General features: G+C 41.9%; 1 protein-coding gene across 1 annotated transcript in view; it reads right to left on the bottom strand.

Moving 5' to 3' along the window:
* The window catches only part of LOC114665632 (heterogeneous nuclear ribonucleoprotein L-like), a 117,017-nt gene that overhangs the window by 6,468 nt on the left and 91,036 nt on the right, over positions 1-19,513 (bottom strand). Inside the window, exons 7-10 of the mRNA XM_028820238.2 lie at positions 9,431-9,502; positions 6,550-6,770; positions 4,823-4,944; positions 212-413 (exon numbers count right to left, since the gene is read on the bottom strand). Of these exons, the coding sequence (XP_028676071.1) occupies positions 212-413; positions 4,823-4,944; positions 6,550-6,770; positions 9,431-9,502 (617 nt within the window). The remainder of the gene's footprint in view (positions 1-211; positions 414-4,822; positions 4,945-6,549; positions 6,771-9,430; positions 9,503-19,513) is intronic.

Genomic DNA, 19,513 nt, shown 5'->3' with positions numbered 1-19,513 from the left:
CCTGCACCAGACTTATAAACACAACTCCTCGCAGCAAAATAATGGATTCCACAACTGTGATAAATAACCAACTTGAAAAATACTACATTTAACTTTAAAAAAAGAAAGAGTGGCCTCTGCTGTCATCACAGTTTGACTGAGGGCTGGCTAAATGCTTGTATGAAGACCAGTTGGTCACCATGAGCCCCTCCATGGACGCAAACAGGCTCACCTTTCTTAGGTCATCTTCCGTGACAGCAGGAGGAATATTATAGAAGTGCAAGACGCACGAGGGAGGCTGGATTATATTCTTGGCGGCCTGTGCAGCGTTCAAGAAGCGATTGTTCCTGTTCATGGTGTAGTCCCTGTAGCTGCTCGTGCCATCCTCCAGTTCAAACACCTGGCTGGAAATCACGGCATGTTGTTTGGAGACGCTACAGGAGACAAAGATAAAATAAGCTCAGCCTCATTAATCACTAGAATCCACAAAGGCACAATCACAAGACGCCATTTTTACACTTTCAAGATGAACCCCTTGCCCAATCTCAGCTGTTCAAGATCCCCATAAAAATAAATGCTAAGCACTTCCGTGAGAGAACAACTTGACTGCTAATAGACAAACTTTAAATCCTGTCCTTAAATTTATTTTATTAATTTGAAATGATATCATTTATTACTCTTCTGAGGAGAAATTGTCTTTTCACGTGTCTAATACTCTTAACATTTAGACTGATTCACTTAGCAGATGAGCTTATCAAAACCAACTTACAAAGAGGTCAGCATAATCGAGTAGGCCAGCGACCATCCCACCTGCTCTTCAGATGAGGTCATCCACCTGAAGCTAATCCTGTCCAGGCCTGGCTAGCCCTCTGATGGGATATCATCTGGAAAAAGCTTGAGGTGAGGCCAGCAGGGGGCACTTAACCTGTGGTCTTGGTGTGTGGAACCCAATACTCCAGTACAGTGACAGGGACCCCGGGCTGTAAAAATGGCACCGTCCTTCGGATGAAATTTTTATGACACTGTGGTCATTCTTCATGAAGAGTAGGGTATCCCAATGTCCTGGTTAAATTTCTCACCATGTTATTCTGGCTCACTAATCACCATCTGTCCCCAATTGGCTTTCTCAACCCCTTCACCACCTAACAACTAATGAGTGCAGAGCGGAGTGGCACAAAATGGCTTCAGGGGGTTGAAGTGGCTCCCCACTCGCTAGGCAAAGAGCTCTGTTTGCAATTGTTTGTTCTGTGCTGCCATAGATGACTATTCTATCATAAACGTTATCTCTATTCTGCTTGAAAACAATTATTATAATACATTTTATTTAAAAACTCCTTTCAAAATACCCAAGGACACTGTACACTAGTATAAAAGAACAAAACACATCACTAAACAGTCCAACATCTAAACATAGTTAACACTGTTGGCAGCAAAGAATCAGAAGAGCAATGTGAGCGTGACAGAACCTACGAGTTCAATTAAGTAAACCGATACGGTGGGCCCAGACCCTTAAAGGCCTTATAGACTAATGGGACAATTTACATTTGGTGCAAAATCCGCCTGGGGGCGTAAAGGTTAACATTATACAAAGTTATTGTCTGTTTTACCTGCATTTTTATCACTCTTTAATTTAATATTGTTTTTTATCAGTATGCTGCTGCTGGAGTATGTGAATTTCCCCTTGAGATTAATAAAGTATCTATCTATCTAAAAAAGGCCAGGTGACCAATGTCATTTTTCAATGTACAAGATTTTAAATGTGTAATACACAAAAACATGATTTTTTTTTTTGTGCCCACCACTATAAACTACAAGAGGTGAATGTAACATAAAAAAGAAAAATAACTTTTTGGGTGGAGTGTTCGTTCGATTACAACAGTCTTTACATCTCTACCGTCTTGAGCACTGGTAGGTTACATGACTCCCTCACTTTGCAAGTCAGTGGCGGGACTCGGACAGGATAGGCAGGTGTGTGCTTTACAGTCCGACGTCCTCCTTCCCAGAGTGCTGCAGTTCCATCTCAATGGGAGAGAATGCTACTGTAGCTCAAATGACACATCAGTGGCCTCTACTGCGGTCCTGTCACTCCTCCAAGACCCTCACTCACTGAAACCAAACAACCTACCTGAAGCATCGTCTAGAATGCTTTACTACCCCGTGGAGCCACAGCGCCTCAAACCCACTCTAGCGCCTGGTCACCTTTCATACTGAGCACAGATGCCTTCTTTTTTGATACACTTTATTAATCCCTGAGAGGAAACTGTGTTTTCACACGACTGTTGAGGGTCAGAGTGCAGGGTCTTCCTTATCATATCAATATCAGTGCTTGCTGGTTTAGTTTCCTAATGTGCATAAACACTGAATCAAATTAAAAGTAAAATCAAATTAAGGAGCTTCTCATAATAAACTTGGTGTAATGAAAAATGGCCTTATCAATCTCTATTCATGTAAATAAACTAAATATGAAGGAGACTAAGTTCCACCATTGCCTACATGACATTTGGAGTGGAAAAGGCTGCACTTTGGCCTTCTAGACAAGGTTTAGTTTCACAGGAAACAGACTTTCTTACAAAGTCTAGTCACAGCTGCGTGTCAACTCCCTTGTGTCACAGTAATAGAAGTGTCCCCTCTAATGCCTCCCCCCAGCTAGGGGGTCTTGAGTCTTGAACGTGGCATCCCTGCATCTCTCTAGTGGAGCAGCACTAAACAAGACTACAGTAATCCCCCCGCTCTACCGCGGTTCAACTATCGCGGAAAAATTCAATAAGTACATCCTACCTGTAGTGTACTTGCAGCCAATTCATAACAAAGCATACGGTTTTCAGCAGACACAGAGTTTCGCGTTACAGCACCCAGATGATTTCTTACAAAGCCCGTTATTGGCTGAAAGAGGAGACTCAACCAATCAGAGCGGATTTTATTCTCTTGCTGATTAGCTGCTGCTAATGTGGTGTAATCTCGCAAGAACAGCGATCGTGGGTCCCCGACGAATCGCGTATCGCATACTTTGCTTGTGGTCCGACTTTTCTGAGCAAACTTTTGTGAACTTTTCGTTTTGTTTTAAGCCCTGCGATGGCTCCCAAGCGTCCTGCATCTTGTTAAGCCTTCTGGTAGCAGTGGGCCTAAGTGCCAGAGGAAGACCTTGACCATACAGCAGAAGGTAAAACTGATGATGATTATTAATATGTTACTCATATCTTTAGCATGACATCCACATATCATATGTGTATCCAAAGTGTGTTTTAATAAGTTTACATGTGTTTAAAGCGTGTGGGAGGGTATTTTAAGGCTTAACGTGGTTCTTTCTATATCACAGATGGGTCTGTGGCAGATTTTATTTTTTTCTCCAGCTTTCTGGAGTTCTTTTTTGTTTTTTCTGTCCACCCTGGCCATCGGACCTTACTCCTTTTCTATGTTAACTAATGTTGCCTTATTTTAATTTCTTATTTTGTCTTTTATTTTTCTTTTCTTCATTATGTAAAGCACTTTGAGCTATTTTTTGTATGAAAATGTGCTATAGAAATAAACGTTGTTGTTGTTGTCTGGAACGTAACTTCCGCGATAGGCAGGGGATCACTGCATTTGAATTTGATTTAGTCTGAGAGAACTGGAGTTTGATAGAAGGTTATTTACGCTTTCTTTTCTGTTTTATTTGATGCTCTGAGAACTTGCCAACTTTCTTGAGAAGAATGCTTTTAAAAAGATCAGTTTATTAAAGCTGATGTGACAATACAGAACTTCTAGTCGTACGGTATTATCAGACTTGCCAACTGCCGTTGCTGACCTTGTCACCGGGCCACGTCAATTTACAAATTTACCAACTGTGTGACGACTTTCCAGCACAGTCGTGCTCACCCTTTATGTAACATGCCGCATGACGGAACCAGGCCTGTACGAAGGGTTAACAGGTACGACAGTCCTCTGTCAGTGAGGTCCAAAACACCCGCGTTTCTTACTCCCATTGTATTTCCAGATGAGCATCCATTGGCGGTTAGCTCTCATTCACACAGAGCCTATCCCTATAACACTGTGAGCGAGTTGCAGACCAGTTGGGCCGAGTTTCTGGGCATATCACACACGACAACTGACCTTTACGGGAGCGCCACAGCAGCTGCCTCCAACTCGCTAAAACGAAAGGTTACAACTGAAAATCGCAGGAAATGTCATCTAATGTGACATGGCCGTAATTTTACTGGTGCAACTCAGAGCCCAGAATGTGACAACTAATTTGCTTGGTAACTTATTGCATGCATCTAACATTCTCCATGTAAACATTCCCTGTTTACTATAAATCTCTTTGTAAATTGCACACTCGCCACTTACCGCGACTGGAGCTACCCAGGCCTACTCTCTCCTGCTGCTTTCCCGCAATTTAAGGCCATCGCGTCTTATTAATTTCTGTCAACACTTTGCGTGCACTTGCCTAGCAGCGAGGTGTAAAAGGAGTGCCCTCCATACCTTTAAATCACAGCTCAGCATTGTTCTGCTAATAGTAGCCAAGCAAGATTTGATGAATTAAAGTGGATTAAATGACCTCCACTTATCAAAAGTTGCAATTAAAAGCTCAGACAGTAGACTATAATAAGTCGGTGAAAGTGGCACAGAGGCTCACTGTGCTAAACAAAAAAAAAAACAGAAGGAGCAGGTACAAGTGGAGCGTCAAGTCCTGCGTCACAGGCACTCTCACTGGGCGACAGACTGGCAATGCAAATCGAGACGTTTCAAAGCAACCTGTCTGAGAGAACTGAAGACAGCTGGACTGGCAGCTTAACAAAGCAGACTGCAAGTAGCGAGTGGTGCGATGGTGACGGTTAAGTCCCGATACAACACAACACACACTCACCAGACGCTAACCCTCTTTCCAAAAACCTTGATGCCATTCAGGTGTGTAATGGCTCTGTCCACTGCATACTCGTCAGCCATTTCCACCAGCGCCGTACCAGGCACACTCTTCATGAACTTGACCTGAAAGGAAACAATGAGGACAATGAAAATTAGCCGCAGTGGCTGACCCAGCACTTGGATATTGGATACACGTGCGTGATTCGGTGGTATCCGGCTCACAAGTTCTACTTCAATTCACTATAATTAACAAGAGAATGAGACAATTGGCATTTATAACCATTCTAACACCACATGTCTACTCAACTTGAACTTTATTGATTCAGTAATTGGATCAAACGCACTTCACAGGGAATACAAGCACAACTAGTCGAGCGCTAGTCATTAAAGACACCATAACTGAGAAACAAATGAGATTTCACCTCCACTGAGGCACACAACGCAGCTTCGTCTTTTAGCCGCGGTTAAGCCTTTTTATCTCCTAGGGATATTGAGAGTGTTACTCGTGCTTTTATTTTTTTCTCGGCATGATTACTGCAACTCGTATTCTGGGATCAGGAAATCCCTGATATGCAGGCTTTGGTTGGTTCGGAACGCTTCTGCTCGTTTTTCTGGCTGGGGCAAGAAAGTTTGCCTCTGTATCCCCCAATTTTGGCCTCGTTACACGGTTTGACAGTTAGCTTTAGAATTGACTTTAAAATTTGGTTTGCTGGTTTTTACATTTTTATATTTTTGCACCCACCTATTTATCTGAATTGCGTGTTTTACACCAGCCATGCAGAGGCTTAGGTCTACCACTCAGTCGTCTCTCGTGGTCCCTCATACTATGTTTAAAATGAAGGGTGACAGGCCTTTTTCAGCCGCTGCACCTCCTTTGTGAAACTCTTTACCTTACTCCATTGAGGTCACCCCTTCAAATGGTCTGTTTAAAACTAGACTGAAGACTCATTTCTAAGCTTCAGCTTTTCGTGATCTTCAGTGATACTGCTAATCCTACCTCCTTACTCAGTGGTTAGTTACACTTTATTGTTGCTTGTATTATGTTTCATGAAAATCACTTTGGCTACAGCGCTACAGATATTTTATTAAATGTGCTCTATAAATAAAATGATATTGACCTTGACACTAGAACAAAAGAAATTTGACAAACGAGAGACTACCAATCAGCTCATCGAGCTCGTTTGCTCAGCTAACCTACCTCCATATCTCACCCAGATTCTTCAGTAAGGTTATCAAAATTTTTGCTTCAATTCCACATCTCAGTAGGTTGCTCAGAGTCCCTTAACTCTGGTAAAGAGGTGCTTCCTGGCTTCAGTGCTAAATGCACCTCCACTAATGTCCTCAAGTACAGGATTTACTGTTGAGTTCAGAGAATTCTGCTGGATCATCTTCATCAATCCCTTTGAGGATTTTGAAGACCTGAATGAGGTCCCCATGCAGTTTCCTCTGCTCAAGGCTAAACAGGCTCAGTTCTTCAAGTCTGTCATAGTATGACATGTCCTTCAGTCCCATGATGCACCTAGTTACTCTCCCCTGCACAGCTTCAACATTTTTTGTTGCGTGGTGTCCAGAACTGGAGACAATACTCCAAAAGTGGTCCGACTAATATATAATCTAAGCATAACGTACCCAAAGCGAAGCACTTGAAATGAGAACAGGTGTGATGTACGCCATTCATACGTTAACTGTACATTATGGTATTAACTCAAACACTGGAGGAAAACTCACCTTCTCAACATTACCATACAAACAGAAGAGGTTGAAGACTCTAGCACAGTTCATCTTGGGGTGCAGACCACTAACCATGGCGACAGAACTTGACGAGGACACCCCATGGCCCATGTATGACGACGACTGGGGCAGAGGGTATGCGACGATTTCTGGGACCTCATGAGGGGGAATTCTGTAGCGGTTATTACCTGGGAAAGGCAGCAGTGGGTAGTGTGAACCTGCAATACAAACACACAATTACAGAGTGCATTAGTGAGCAAAGTGAGTATCGGCCCGCAAGAGTAAAACTTGGGGTGGGCACAAAGCAAACAGAAGACAGAGGAGTTTCACTGGCCAGTGCTGACTGACCTTTACTTACAATGTATGTGGGCATATAAATATAAAATAAATTTAAAAATACGTAAAACCAGTCCATACCAAATGCACAGTCCTCATATCACATGGTGGTGATGGGCATTCGGATTCACTTTACTGATTCAGTTCTTTTGAACTTCCTGATGAACTGAATCGATTCATTTGATTAATCAATAACAGAGAAAGAAATCCTCCCATGAATGAATCACACATTTTTATTTATGCAAATTAGAATATTATCATTGATATATTTAGATTTATTAAACTATAAAATAAATACGCTAGTAATTCGTATCATATAATGCTGGCCCTCTTTGAAAGCACAGAGCATGACAATGTAGTATAAATGAAAAATTCAAATAAGACACTAAGTGTGAGAAACATAATTGAACCGGGTGGCTCGTTCGCAAATCAAACTAACAAAAAATCGTGTGCCACATTCTCGGGTAATGATTCAGTTCAAACTCAAAAGAATTAATTAATGATACATGCTTGATGCATTCAATGAGCCGTAAAAAAAAATGAATTTGCACACTAAGGATAAAAAGCAAAATAACAGAAATCACAATTTATTAAAAGGCTCAGATTACTGTGATTATGTGTTGAATGTACAAAGGGACATAACATTTCAGGTTTTAGAATTATGTTTATATAATAAGTTTAAAACAATTTGAGTAAAGAGTTTTATAAAACAAACAGTTAAAACATTCTACTACACTGTGTGCACAATTATTAGGCAAGTGAATATTTTGACTGTATCATCACTTTTATGCACACATTCCAACTCCAAGCTGTATAAACTTGAATGCTTATTGGATTTAAGCGCATCAGGTGATGTGTATTTGCATAATGAGGGAGGGTGTGGCCTATGGAGATCAACGCCCTCCATCAAGGTGTGCATTAATTATTAGGCAGCTTGTCTTCCTCAGGCAAAATGGGCCAAAAAAAAAAAAAAAGACATTAAAATAACTCTGAAAAGTCAAGAATTGTAAAGAGTCTTTCAGAGGGATGCAGCACTGTTGAAATTGCTAAGACACTGGGGCGTGATCACAGAACATTTTGTTGCAAACAGTCAACAGGGTTGCAAAAAATGTGTTTGAGAAAAAAAAAAAAAAAAAAAAAGACGCAAATTAACTGCCAAAGATTTGAGAAGAATCAAATGTGAAGGTTCCAGGAACCCAACATCCTCCAGTGCGGTCATATTCCAGAACTGCAACCTACCTGGAATGCCCAGAAGTACAAGGTGTTCAGCGCTCCGAGACATGGCCAAGGTAAGGAGGGCTGAAACCCGACCATCACTGAACAGGACACACAAGTTGAAACGTCAAGACTAGGCCATGAAATGAGATGAGAGGAGAGTGACACTTGACGGACCAGATGGATGGGCCACGTGGCTGGATCAGGAATGGGCACAGAGCTCTACTTCGACTCAGACACCAGCAAGGTGGAGGCAGGGTACTGGTATGGGTTGGTATTATTAAAGATGAGCTAGTTGGACCTTTTTGGGTTGAAGATGGACTCAAAATCAACTCCCAAACCTCCTGCCAGTTTTTAGAAGACACTTTCTTCAAGCAGTGGTACAGGAAAAAGTCGGCATCTTTCAAGAAGACCGTGACTTTTATTGAGGACGACACTCCATCGCATGCACTGAAGTACACCACTGTGTGGCTAGCCAGTCAAGACCTTAAAGATGAAACAATAATGACATGGCGGCCTCCTTCCTCACCTGACCTAAACCCTACGGGAGATTTACAGAGAAGGAAAACAGCACACCTCTCTGAAGAGGGTCCGGGGGGCTATGGTTGCTGCTGCACAAAAAGCTGATCATCAACAACTGACAGACTTAGGACTGTTATTGAAAAGATGGGGGGCTATATTGGTCACGGATTTATTTTTTTTGAAATGTCAGAAATATTTATTTGTAAATTTTGAGTTGTTTGTTTACTATTCTCATTTTAACAAATGAAAATAAGCAAGTGAGATGGGAAAATTTTCGTTTTTCCTTTAGTTGCGTAATAATCGTGCACGTAATAATTGTGCACACATACCTGTATGTATCCCCCTGAGAATGTTCACACTCACATTTACTTTGTAAAACATTCAAGTTTAACAACATTTTGGATTGACTGATAGATAGCACTCTGTGTGTTCCAGGTTAAAATGAATCCTCAGAAATAAAACTTGCCTAATTGTGCACACCGTGTATAAATGTGTTGTTACTGTACTTCTATGATAAACGAGAGAACAATCAATCAATGACTGAGTTCTCACTAGCCAATAATTAGACGCCATAATAAGTGGAGTGAATGCGAATCATGAATCAGACAGGCGGTGCTTGCACACACGTTTTAAACATCTAAACGAAGGTGGCCAACAGCATCACGCATGCACTCCCGAATCAATCAGTTCCCATGGATCACTGAAGACAGCTGTTCAAACAGAACAAATTGTTCACAAGTCACCCACACAATCACGAAGAAAGCTCCTGTATCTTACAGTATTGGGTCCAAACCCATAAACTCACCATATCCGCCTTCATTGTACACAGATGGGTGTTCCCCCAGGATGGCGGGTCGATGGCGAGCCTTGGCCTGCTCTGAAATGTTACAGGAGACATTGTTAGTCATTTAATTACGGCACACAAAACACTTGAGAGTTGGCACAATAAGATCACAGTTGGGTGCTTAATATTTGGGCTCGGTCAATAGAGAGGGACGCCCAATTCCAGTCCTCAGCATCCTAGGATGGCCTTCTGCTTTCTAATAAACACACTTGGAGTCCCCTCCCTGTAATGGGAGACGAGGCAATGGCTGTCTTACCCAGCAAGGGAACCAAAGTGGCACACCAGTCTACGGGAAGGGTATAAATTGGGAGAAAGTACTTCAGAGTCATGAGATTAACACTGACAATCGTGTATAATCATGCAAATTTAGGACTTGGTGACCAGAGGCAAAGCAGATCTGAGCCACCATTTCATGAATATGGAAGTAAACTACTGCACACCCACCGTATGGGCCAAGGGTGGATGCAGGTACAAGTCCAGACTGTGGCCACCATGAGATGCAGTGAAGAGAGGATCACAGAGACACAGAATTACATCACAAGCATGGAGGGAACCCCCCCAGAATAAAAATAAAAACAAAAAAAAAAAAAAAAAAAAGCTCAAACTCAGGGTGTACTTATTGGGAAAACAGTACCTGAAGAATACCACTAGCGTCACCCGCAGAGCCTTCTTTAAAGTTGCAAGAGGATTTTCAGCACAAGCGTAAAACATCAACCTGTGTTACATGGTTTTACAGTCAGTACATACAAGGTCCATTCCATACAGTTTGAAAACAGCTTAGCAAGACAAGCGCCGGGAAGCGAATGAACGAGGCAGCCCGGGGCTTCCTTGAGGGGCACACTACTCTGTAGGAGCACCTTAGGGGGGGAAACGAGTCAAGGGATTGGAAAGCCCACAAGAAACTAGTGGACTGTGAGGACCTACAGTAGAGCCCACCAAAGGTTGTAAAAAAAATAAATAAATAAATAAATAAATAAAAAAAAGGAGACTCAAATATTAATTATAAAAATACAAAAAAATGAATGGAGTGGTTTTAATGCTTGAAACAAATCTAAGAATCCAACCTAACAGCGACACCTCATTGGCTCCCTTCAGAACATCCTGAAAAATAGGGAAGTCTGAATGACACGGTCCTCTGCTTTGGGGGGGGTTGCTGCCTGAGCCAGACACCAGAACTCCACGTCCCTTTCCAGTAGCGGATGTCAGATGTGTGTATTTTTCCCACTCCAGTTTCCTATTCCAAGGTGGCCCCCTAGTGGCTAAGACATTGGACCGTAGAGTCTCAATGAGTCATTGCACCCTCACGTTACACGTGTTATAAAGCGCCTTGAGAGGACGTGCACTGCAGAAAGGAGTTGACAGCAAATAAACCACCCCCCCCCAATACCACACCACTGACTTGCAGGTCCCCTCCCTTCAGAGAACCACTTAATCAGTTATTTAGGATTCACACTGCAGGTATATGGAAGAAGCTGATCGTTACTGGGGTGGGCAATCTCAGTCATGGAGGGCTACAGTTGACAGTAAGCTTTAATTAGAACTCAACTGTTTCGGTTTATGAAATGAGCCGTTTATTAGACACTAGCAAAATACCGGCGCTCCTAGACAGTTTGACATCTGTGGCAGAGCGACGGGCGCTCAGCAGGCTCCTATCAATTATGGAGAATCCACTGCATCCACTAAACGGTGTCATCTCTAGACAGAGGAGCAGCTTCAGCGACAGACTGCTGTCACCGTCCTGCTCCACTGACAGACTGAGGAGATCGTTCCTCCCCCAAACTATGCGATTCTTCAATTCCACCCGAGGGAGTAAACGTTAACATTATATAAAGTTATTGTCTGTTTTTTACCTGCATTATTATCAATCTTTAATTTAATATTGTTTTTTTGTATCAGTAAGGTGCTGCTGGAGTATGTGAATTTCCCCTTGGGATTAATAAAGTATCTATCTATCTAAAGAAGTTATGAAAATGAAAAATTTTAAAAATAACGTAACATGATTGTCAATGCAATTGTCGTAGGCTTATTTTAGTATTGAGAATGAATTTGAGGATTGTAAAGAGTTGAATTTAGGTTTGTAAATGTTGTGTATGAGAAATGCACATTTTTAGGCAGGGAGCCAACCACGTGGTAGAAGTACGGACAACAGCCGTGCGGGAAAAGGAAGGGGGACCGGGGGCGGCCCTTGTGCGTCTCTGCTGTGAAATAAATCGTCTGTTAATGGAAATAAGGAATGAAACCGCCAAAAGGAGAGGTCAGTTCCAAAAGTTCCTTATGGCATAATGGTGAGAACCGCCAAAAAAACGTTATTTTCGAAAGTTCGTTACGGGGTACGGCGTGAAATGAAACATACCCTTTACACTGTACTTACAAACGTTAAGTAAGTATGGGAAATTTGAGATTTAGATTAGATTAGATTAGATTAGATTGATAGATTGATAGATAGATAGATAACCAAGTTAATCCCAAGGGGAAATTCACACCTACATATATTGGGAGTCACAGAAATAGTGAGGAGGGGTTTCCCCTATTTATATGTACAGTTTAGGGGGTTCATATACACCAAGAACCCAATGGTCACCAAAGTCCTCTGCTGAGATGGGAGAACCTGTTGGAAGGGTGACCATCTCAGCAGCAGTCCATCAAACAGGCGTTTATGGTAGAGAGACTGGATGGAAGCCACTTTTCAGTAAAAGGCACATGATAGATTGCTTCGACTCCAAGAGCCTGAGGAAAAAGATTCTCTGGTCGGATGAGTCAAAAAATGAACCATCTGGGCTGAACTCCAAGCACTATGTCTGGTGAAGATCAGGCGCTGCTTACCACCTACCTAACATCATTCCAATGGTGAATCATGGTGGTGACAACAGCATCAGGGTATGGGGGACAGGGAGACTGTTAGGAATTGAGTGCAGGACGAATGCAGCCAAACACGGAGACCTGCTCCAGAGTGGACACCACCTCAGACTGGGGGGGGGGGATGGTTGACCTTTCAGCAAGATAAAAGACCTAAAACATACAGCCAAGACAACGCTGAAGCGTCTTTAAGAAAAGTCTCCAAGTGTCCTTGTGTGGCCCACCAAAAGCTCAGGCTTCAACCCCAGACCCACAGTCCAGAAGCTGGCAGTTTACAGAGGATTCCCATCAAATCGGATGGATCTTGACAGGATCTGCCAGGAAGGATGGGATAAACTGGGAGCAAAGCTTACCTAAAAAAAGATTTGCAACTCAAATTGCTGCTAAAGGGGTTTTTACCAAAGTACATAATTAAGACTGAATACTTTACTAAATTAGAGATTTGTAATACATTTGCAGACCTTTCTGGTCCCGTGTTTTCACCCTGTCATTCTGGGCTAATGAGTGTAGACTGATGGGTAATGAAATCAACACAATACAGTGTGCAGAAAGTGAAGGGGTCTTGCAGGCTAACTCCAGGGTGTAACATCTACCTACTCAATCTCAGTTCCCCTCCATAGAGTGGAAGAACAGGAGCCGTAAGACACATCACATCATGTCCTCCCTCAAACTTGGGTCTCTTCCACTGCCAGGATAAAAGCCATCAACAACCTAACAAGAGCCCATTATTTCTGATTAGATGGGCTTGAGCTAAACAAGGTGCTCCTGCAACGTTTCATGGAGTACACAAGAGGGCGCCAAATTTCCATTATGATAAAAAAGAAAAGTTCAACAAAGCTGAAGAGGCTTTACTAATTTTTTTTTTCACAAAACCTCTGCATTAAATCAGGGGGGTCCCCCAAGTTGGAGTCCCAACTCCTTTTTTTTTTCTTACTTGTTTTTACATTTTATAAGCAATGAAAGAATTTCCGAAACAGAATTTTTTTTACTTTCATGGGATGCATTAATTTGGGAGGGTGAGATTTCCTCAACCCCTCAACATTGATATGTTTTTGTTTAAAATTTAATTTTAAAAGCAGCCACCGTAGCTGTATAGCGTAGAGGTGCTCCCGTCTCACAGGTTCTGATCTCACAGTCTGAGTCTGCATTTTCTCCACATTTCCTGCATGGGCTTTCTTCTCCAGGTATTCCCGTTTTACTCGCACATACTAAAAACATTCAAGGTGGGTTAAATAATGACTGTGTATTGCCCCGTAGTGAGTCACTATGCCCCCCACCCCCCCACCCCCCAAAACCCCATGGTCTGGGGGAGTCAATGGGGCTCCAAACAACCCCAAACTAGACAAGCAGGTTAGAAAACTGATGGATGGATAAACACACAGAGTTACGATAATTTAGCTTGTCAGCTTTTGTCACTCATGGCTTCTTCACACAGAGAACCAAAGACACAAAGTGTGGTGGACACTAGGACTTTAGGGACATAAAAATCTGAACTTGACATTATTTTGGAGATGTTAGGTGGAAAGAACTGACTCGCTTTGTTGGGCTGAATGGCTTGTTCTGGTCAAACGTTTTTCTAAACTTTGTTTGCAGCTCATGGTGAGTCCCATTATGGTTAACAAGCAAAATCAAATGAAGAAAGAAAAAGAAAAGGCACAACCTTTAAGAGTAGTAAAAGTAATCCGTTACCTCAATTTCAATGCTGCAGATCGAGCTTTCTGCTTAAATGAGGGGTAATGCCGGGAGGTTTGGAAATGCAGCCCAAAGCAGGTCGTAAAAACCCCATCCAAGACTAAACACAGGCACAAATAATTCAATGAACCAGACTGCTGTTAAAATAAGACAGTGGTCCTCCAGGACCAGGACCGCCCAATGCTGATCTAAACTGTACCTAGCAACACATTAAATAAAGTGAATTACGTTTATTGAGGAAGCCAAAAGGAAAAAAAAAAAAAAAAAGGCAACACCTTCTGTTTTATGCCTCCTGAACATTAGAACAATTGTGACAAAAACAGGCCTTTTAGGCCAACAAGCTCAGCCATCCAATTCACGTAGATTGTCCAAAATAACATCAAGTTGAGATTAAGGCCCTAATGTTTTGCAAAGCCACCAACGCCTGATTAAGGCGCCGCTCTGCCATCTGTGATGCTCGAATGAAGGCAGATGCCCTGGCTGTCCACTTCATCGAATCCTCCGGGATGAAGCCTGGCAACAATCAGCACATTTACACACGCAGAAAACTGGGATAAGGCGAGGAACCCAGGTAAGGCGGAAACCTGGATTCATCAAAACGTGCATTTACATGCGCCATAGTCTACCTAGAGAGTTGTCCATCAGACATTCCGCCGTCATTAAAGCTTTCATCTCTGGAGATTTTGCTGCTGAGCTTAGCACTGAACATTCGGCTCATCAACACAAAGGTGGAGATTTCAGAAATGATGAGACAGATTATTTCCATAAGAAGTAAGAAAAACAATCGCCTGAGATCTCGCCTCAGAAAAATGTATCTTTGTCGACGCTTCCACTGTTTTTCATCCATGCCTACTGGATGCATGTGTGAAGCAAAGACTGGTGGGAGATAGCGATTTTTAAAGAGTTCACTGACAATGAATGGATGGAAAAGATGAGAATGTCAAAAAGTGTATTTGTAAAATTGTAAAGCAAGTTGAACGATGTGATGAGACTGGCACAACGGAGGAAAAAAAAAAATTCTTAGCTGTAACCCGATTAAGGGTTTATCAGGCCACATAACCGGGTTACTCGCAGGGAAATCTACATCTGTCAAGCCAATGTCACATTATGCTACTTTTTGTCATGGGGTATTATTAGATTTGCCGATCGCACAGTTGCTGATCCCGTTGCTGGACCGTCTCAAATTACATGACTGAAAATGGCAGTCCATGTCACATTTATAGACTGAGAGCTGATCTTCCAGCGCAATTATGCCCCTCCCATTTTTATGACAGCCTATAGCAGGCTGCCTGACGGGGCCCGATGCTGTATGAAGGATCTTTAGAGACTTGAAGAACAACACTATGCACAAGACCACTCCTTTCTACTCAATGTGTATTAATTAATTATATGTAATACATTCATCATTATTCTCGACTAATTTCAATGGGTTTTCTTGATGCATCTATTACTTTGACGTCTCTTTGAGAACACCATGTGTATGAAAACGTGCTGTAGATGTAAATATTGTTGTTACTCTCCTCCACACTACTTGGTCATTTATTCCATGCATCTGTGGTATTTGCCACTTCCAAATAAATACTTCAATTCTCTTCTAGCCCAGGGTAAAGATGCTCCATTTACCTGTGGCTTAAATTCCACCTTCAGACAGGCTGAGTGATCTTGTGACTACAGACCTGGGCGTTTAAAACACAACATGGTCAACCCTTGTCACAGTGAGTGAGCCTCTTTACCCAGTAAGGCTAACAGAATAGAAACTGACAGTTATTTTCTAACTTGTCCAGTTCAGCATGATGGAGAGGCACAATGCATGTCCTGGCAGGAACCAAGTATGAAAGTGGCACTGGTCTATCACAGGGCACCCCTAATTGGGTCAACTCAGATTTTTCAGTTAAATGAATCAAGTAGTCATGGAGAGAGCAAGACACATAAAATTTAAAAAACAGTACCATGGCAAACCCTGGGATAAGGATCGGTGTAGAACGTTCTATCCAATATGGAGTGTTCCTTAATCAGGTTCAGCGCAGGAAATCAATCCTGCACTTGCAGGTACAAACCGCGGATGAACATCAGCCCATCACACGTCACAATTACTGACACTGGGCCTAAATCGAGTCACAAAGTCCCCTGGTATACACGTCTGAGCGGTGGGAGGAAAACTGCAGGGCGTTGAGTTAACCACCACGCAATCCGCACAGTGACCAACCAGACCTGCCTTTGAACCCACGACTAATCCAGCAGCAGTTGAAAGGGGGATGAATTTTTTTGCACTTTTTCCAATTACAAATCTATTCATTTTAAAGAGGTGACCTTTTTACTGCTTTGCGAATCAAGTCTTTTTTTAGGCAACTTATATAGGACTGAGAAATGCCATTTTGAATGTTATCCAAATAATTCAAAGGGAGTAATCTGTGACAGACAATAATACCCTGGATATGAAAAAAAAAAACCACCTCATAAAGGAATATTCCTCCCAAAAATTCTATTTTTTTTAATAATGTTTTTCACCTTATGTGGTTTGTATTGATGACCAAGAAAAATGAATCTCATGTTTTCCTGGAGAATGGAGATAATGTTTCTGATAGAATGAGATCTGGTCAGTTTGCCTCTGGTGATGCGATGAGAGAGAAAGTACAAAGGAACCTGAACACCATGTATTACAGTCAGGAAGTAAAAATGTGAGGTTTGAATACACAATGAAGGTCTGAAAATCAAAACTACACCTTAAGAGAAGGATTTAGGAGTCTTAGAGGACTCGACATTATCAAATTCCAGACAGTGTTGAGAAGTCATTAAAGAAGGCTAACAGAATGTCAAGCAAGTTACATAGCGCCTTGATGTGTGGAGTACAAGTCACAGGAGGTTCTGCTCAAGCTTTGTAACACACTGGTGAGGCCTCATCTGGAGTCCTGGGTGTAGTTTTGGTCTTCAAAAAAAGACATAGAAGCACAGGAGAAAGTCCAGAGAAGAGCAATGAGGCTGAGCCCTGGGCTATAGGGGATGAATGATAAGGACAAAAAATTGAGAGTCCACCTCATGAGAAGGATTTAGGAGTCACAGTGGACTCTAAGCTATCGACTTCCCAACTGTGTTCAGAAGCCATTAAGAAGGTTAACAGACTGTCAGGTTATATAGCGCCTTGATGTGTGGAGTACAAGTCACAGGAGGTTCTGCTCAAGCTTTGTAACACACTGGTGAGGCCTCATCTGGAGTCCTGGGTGTAGTTTTGGTCTTCAAAAAAAGACATAGAAGCACAGGAGAAAGTCCAGAGAAGAGCAATGAGGCTGAGCCCTGGGCTATAGGGGATGAATGATAAGGACAAAAAATTGAGAGTCCACCTCATGAGAAGGATTTAGGAGTCACAGTGGACTCTAAGCTATCGACTTCCCAACAGTGTTCAGAAGCCATTAAGAAGGTTAACAGACTGTCAGGTTATATAGCGCCTTGATGTGTGGAGTACAAGTCACAGGAGGTTCTGCTCAAGCTTTAACACACACTGGTGAGGCCTCATCTGGAGTACAGGGTGAAGTTTGGGTCTCCATAAAGACAAAGCAGCACTAGAGAAGGTCCAGTGAAGAGCGACTAGGCTGATTCAGGGCTACAGGGGATGAGTGATGAGGAAAGATTAAAAGAGCTGAGCCTTTTAACCATTTAATGTCAGTATATGTAAAGTATTACACATAGGAAGTAAAAATATGAGGTCTCAATACACAATGGGAGGTCTGAAAATCGAGAGTCCACCTTATGAGAAGAATTTAGGAGTCATAGTGGACTCTAAGCTATTGACTTCCAGCCAGTGTTCAGAATCCATTAAGAAGGCTAACAGAATGTCAGGTTATATAGCGCCTTGATGTGTGGAGTACAAGTCACAGGAGGTTCTGCTCAAGCTTTATAACACACTGGTGAGGCCTCATCTGGAGTCCAGGGTGCAGTTTTGGTCTCCATAAAGACACAGTAGTGCTAGACATTGTCCAGAGAAGAGTGACTGAACTGATCCCAGGGCTACAAGGAGTTATAAGGAAAGATTAAAAGAGCCGAGCCTTTACAGGAGATGAAGAGGAGACTTGACTGAAGTGTGCAAAACTATGAAGGGAATTAGTGCAGCGGATCAAGATGGTGACTTTAAAATGAGATCATCAAGAACACGGGGACACAGGTATACATTTTTAAGGGTAAATTTAGCAAAAACATTAGGAAGTTTGTCTTCATACAGACAACTAGAGACACTTGGAAAAAGTGAAGTATTGTGGTGGACAGTAGGACTTTAGTGACCTTCAAAAACATGACTCGATGTTACTTTGAAGGAATTAAGTGGATAGGACTGGCAAGCTTTGTTAGGCTGAATGGCCTGTCCTCATCTAGATTGTTCTAATGTTGTTGCCAGATGGCAGAGAAGGAATGTCAAAGGTACAGCTATGGCAAGGGATAAAGCCAACATTAAAAAAAAAAGGGCTACACAGCAGAGAGGGAATGCCAGAGCTATGGTAGGTGCATGAATGCGAAACAGAGGAAAGGGCCACACAGCAATAGAAGTCAATATGGAACAAGTGACGGGGAAACATGAAATTGGGATAAATTAATTTGTACAGTATGACAGCTTAAAATGGAAGTGAAGTGGTGTAAAGAAACTACTGTTAAAAAAATATGAAGTTGGGCATACAACATTGTTCTTAAAGAATGTAACATTAAAAGATTATTTATAGCTTAGCGTTAAGAGTATACTTTTGCTCTGGTCCAGCCTTGGCTAGTAAGCCCAGCTAGTTTAACAATACTTTAACAAAAATGCAGGTGTTGTAGCACATTGTAAGCATATGACTGAATGATCTGACACAAGTAACGTGAGATTTTATTTCCCTCCATGTTAATGTTTTTAATATGGTTTGTTGTTGCCCAGTATTGGTCACTATAGGCTACCATTCCATCAGAAACAATTATCTCCATGAAAACATTAAAATTTCCCTTGGCCAACCCTTAAAAAATTCTCTCTCAAAAATATTTATTTCTTGATGTGGACTTTGTTTTTCTTTGAATTAACTTGTTTCAATTAAAAGTCAGATGTTTCTAATTTTTTCAGTGCAAGATGACGGTTCTTCAGCAAACAAATGATTCTTTTCTAACCCTTCTTACTATTTTTTACGAGGGGTGCCAATAATAGTGGAGGGCAAAGTATATAATATAGAGGGTGATTTAAAAAGATTCATCCAATTTCAAAATTATTTATTTCACTTGCAAATCATTACAGAACAATGCAGTTAAATTGTAAATGGTTTAGGTGAGCACAAGGTTTATTATGCAATTTTACACGTGCCCAATATGACCTCCTCCAGCTGTTACGGACAACATCGACACGATAGTCAACTTCGTCCCATACTTGATCGAGCGTGTCGGGTGTCCCTCTACTCCTGGCTCTTTCAATGCAATTTTGGAGATCATCCAGTGTTGTTGGGAGTGGTGACAGAAACTCTACCTCCCCCATTTTCAAATGGTATGTGTGTT

This window comes from Erpetoichthys calabaricus, chromosome 15, assembly GCF_900747795.2.
Source record: "Erpetoichthys calabaricus chromosome 15, fErpCal1.3, whole genome shotgun sequence".
Classification (NCBI taxonomy): Eukaryota; Metazoa; Chordata; class Cladistia; order Polypteriformes; family Polypteridae; genus Erpetoichthys; species Erpetoichthys calabaricus.
The sequence above is the reverse complement of the archived record's forward strand: the minus strand, read 5'-3'. Positions and strand labels throughout refer to the sequence as shown.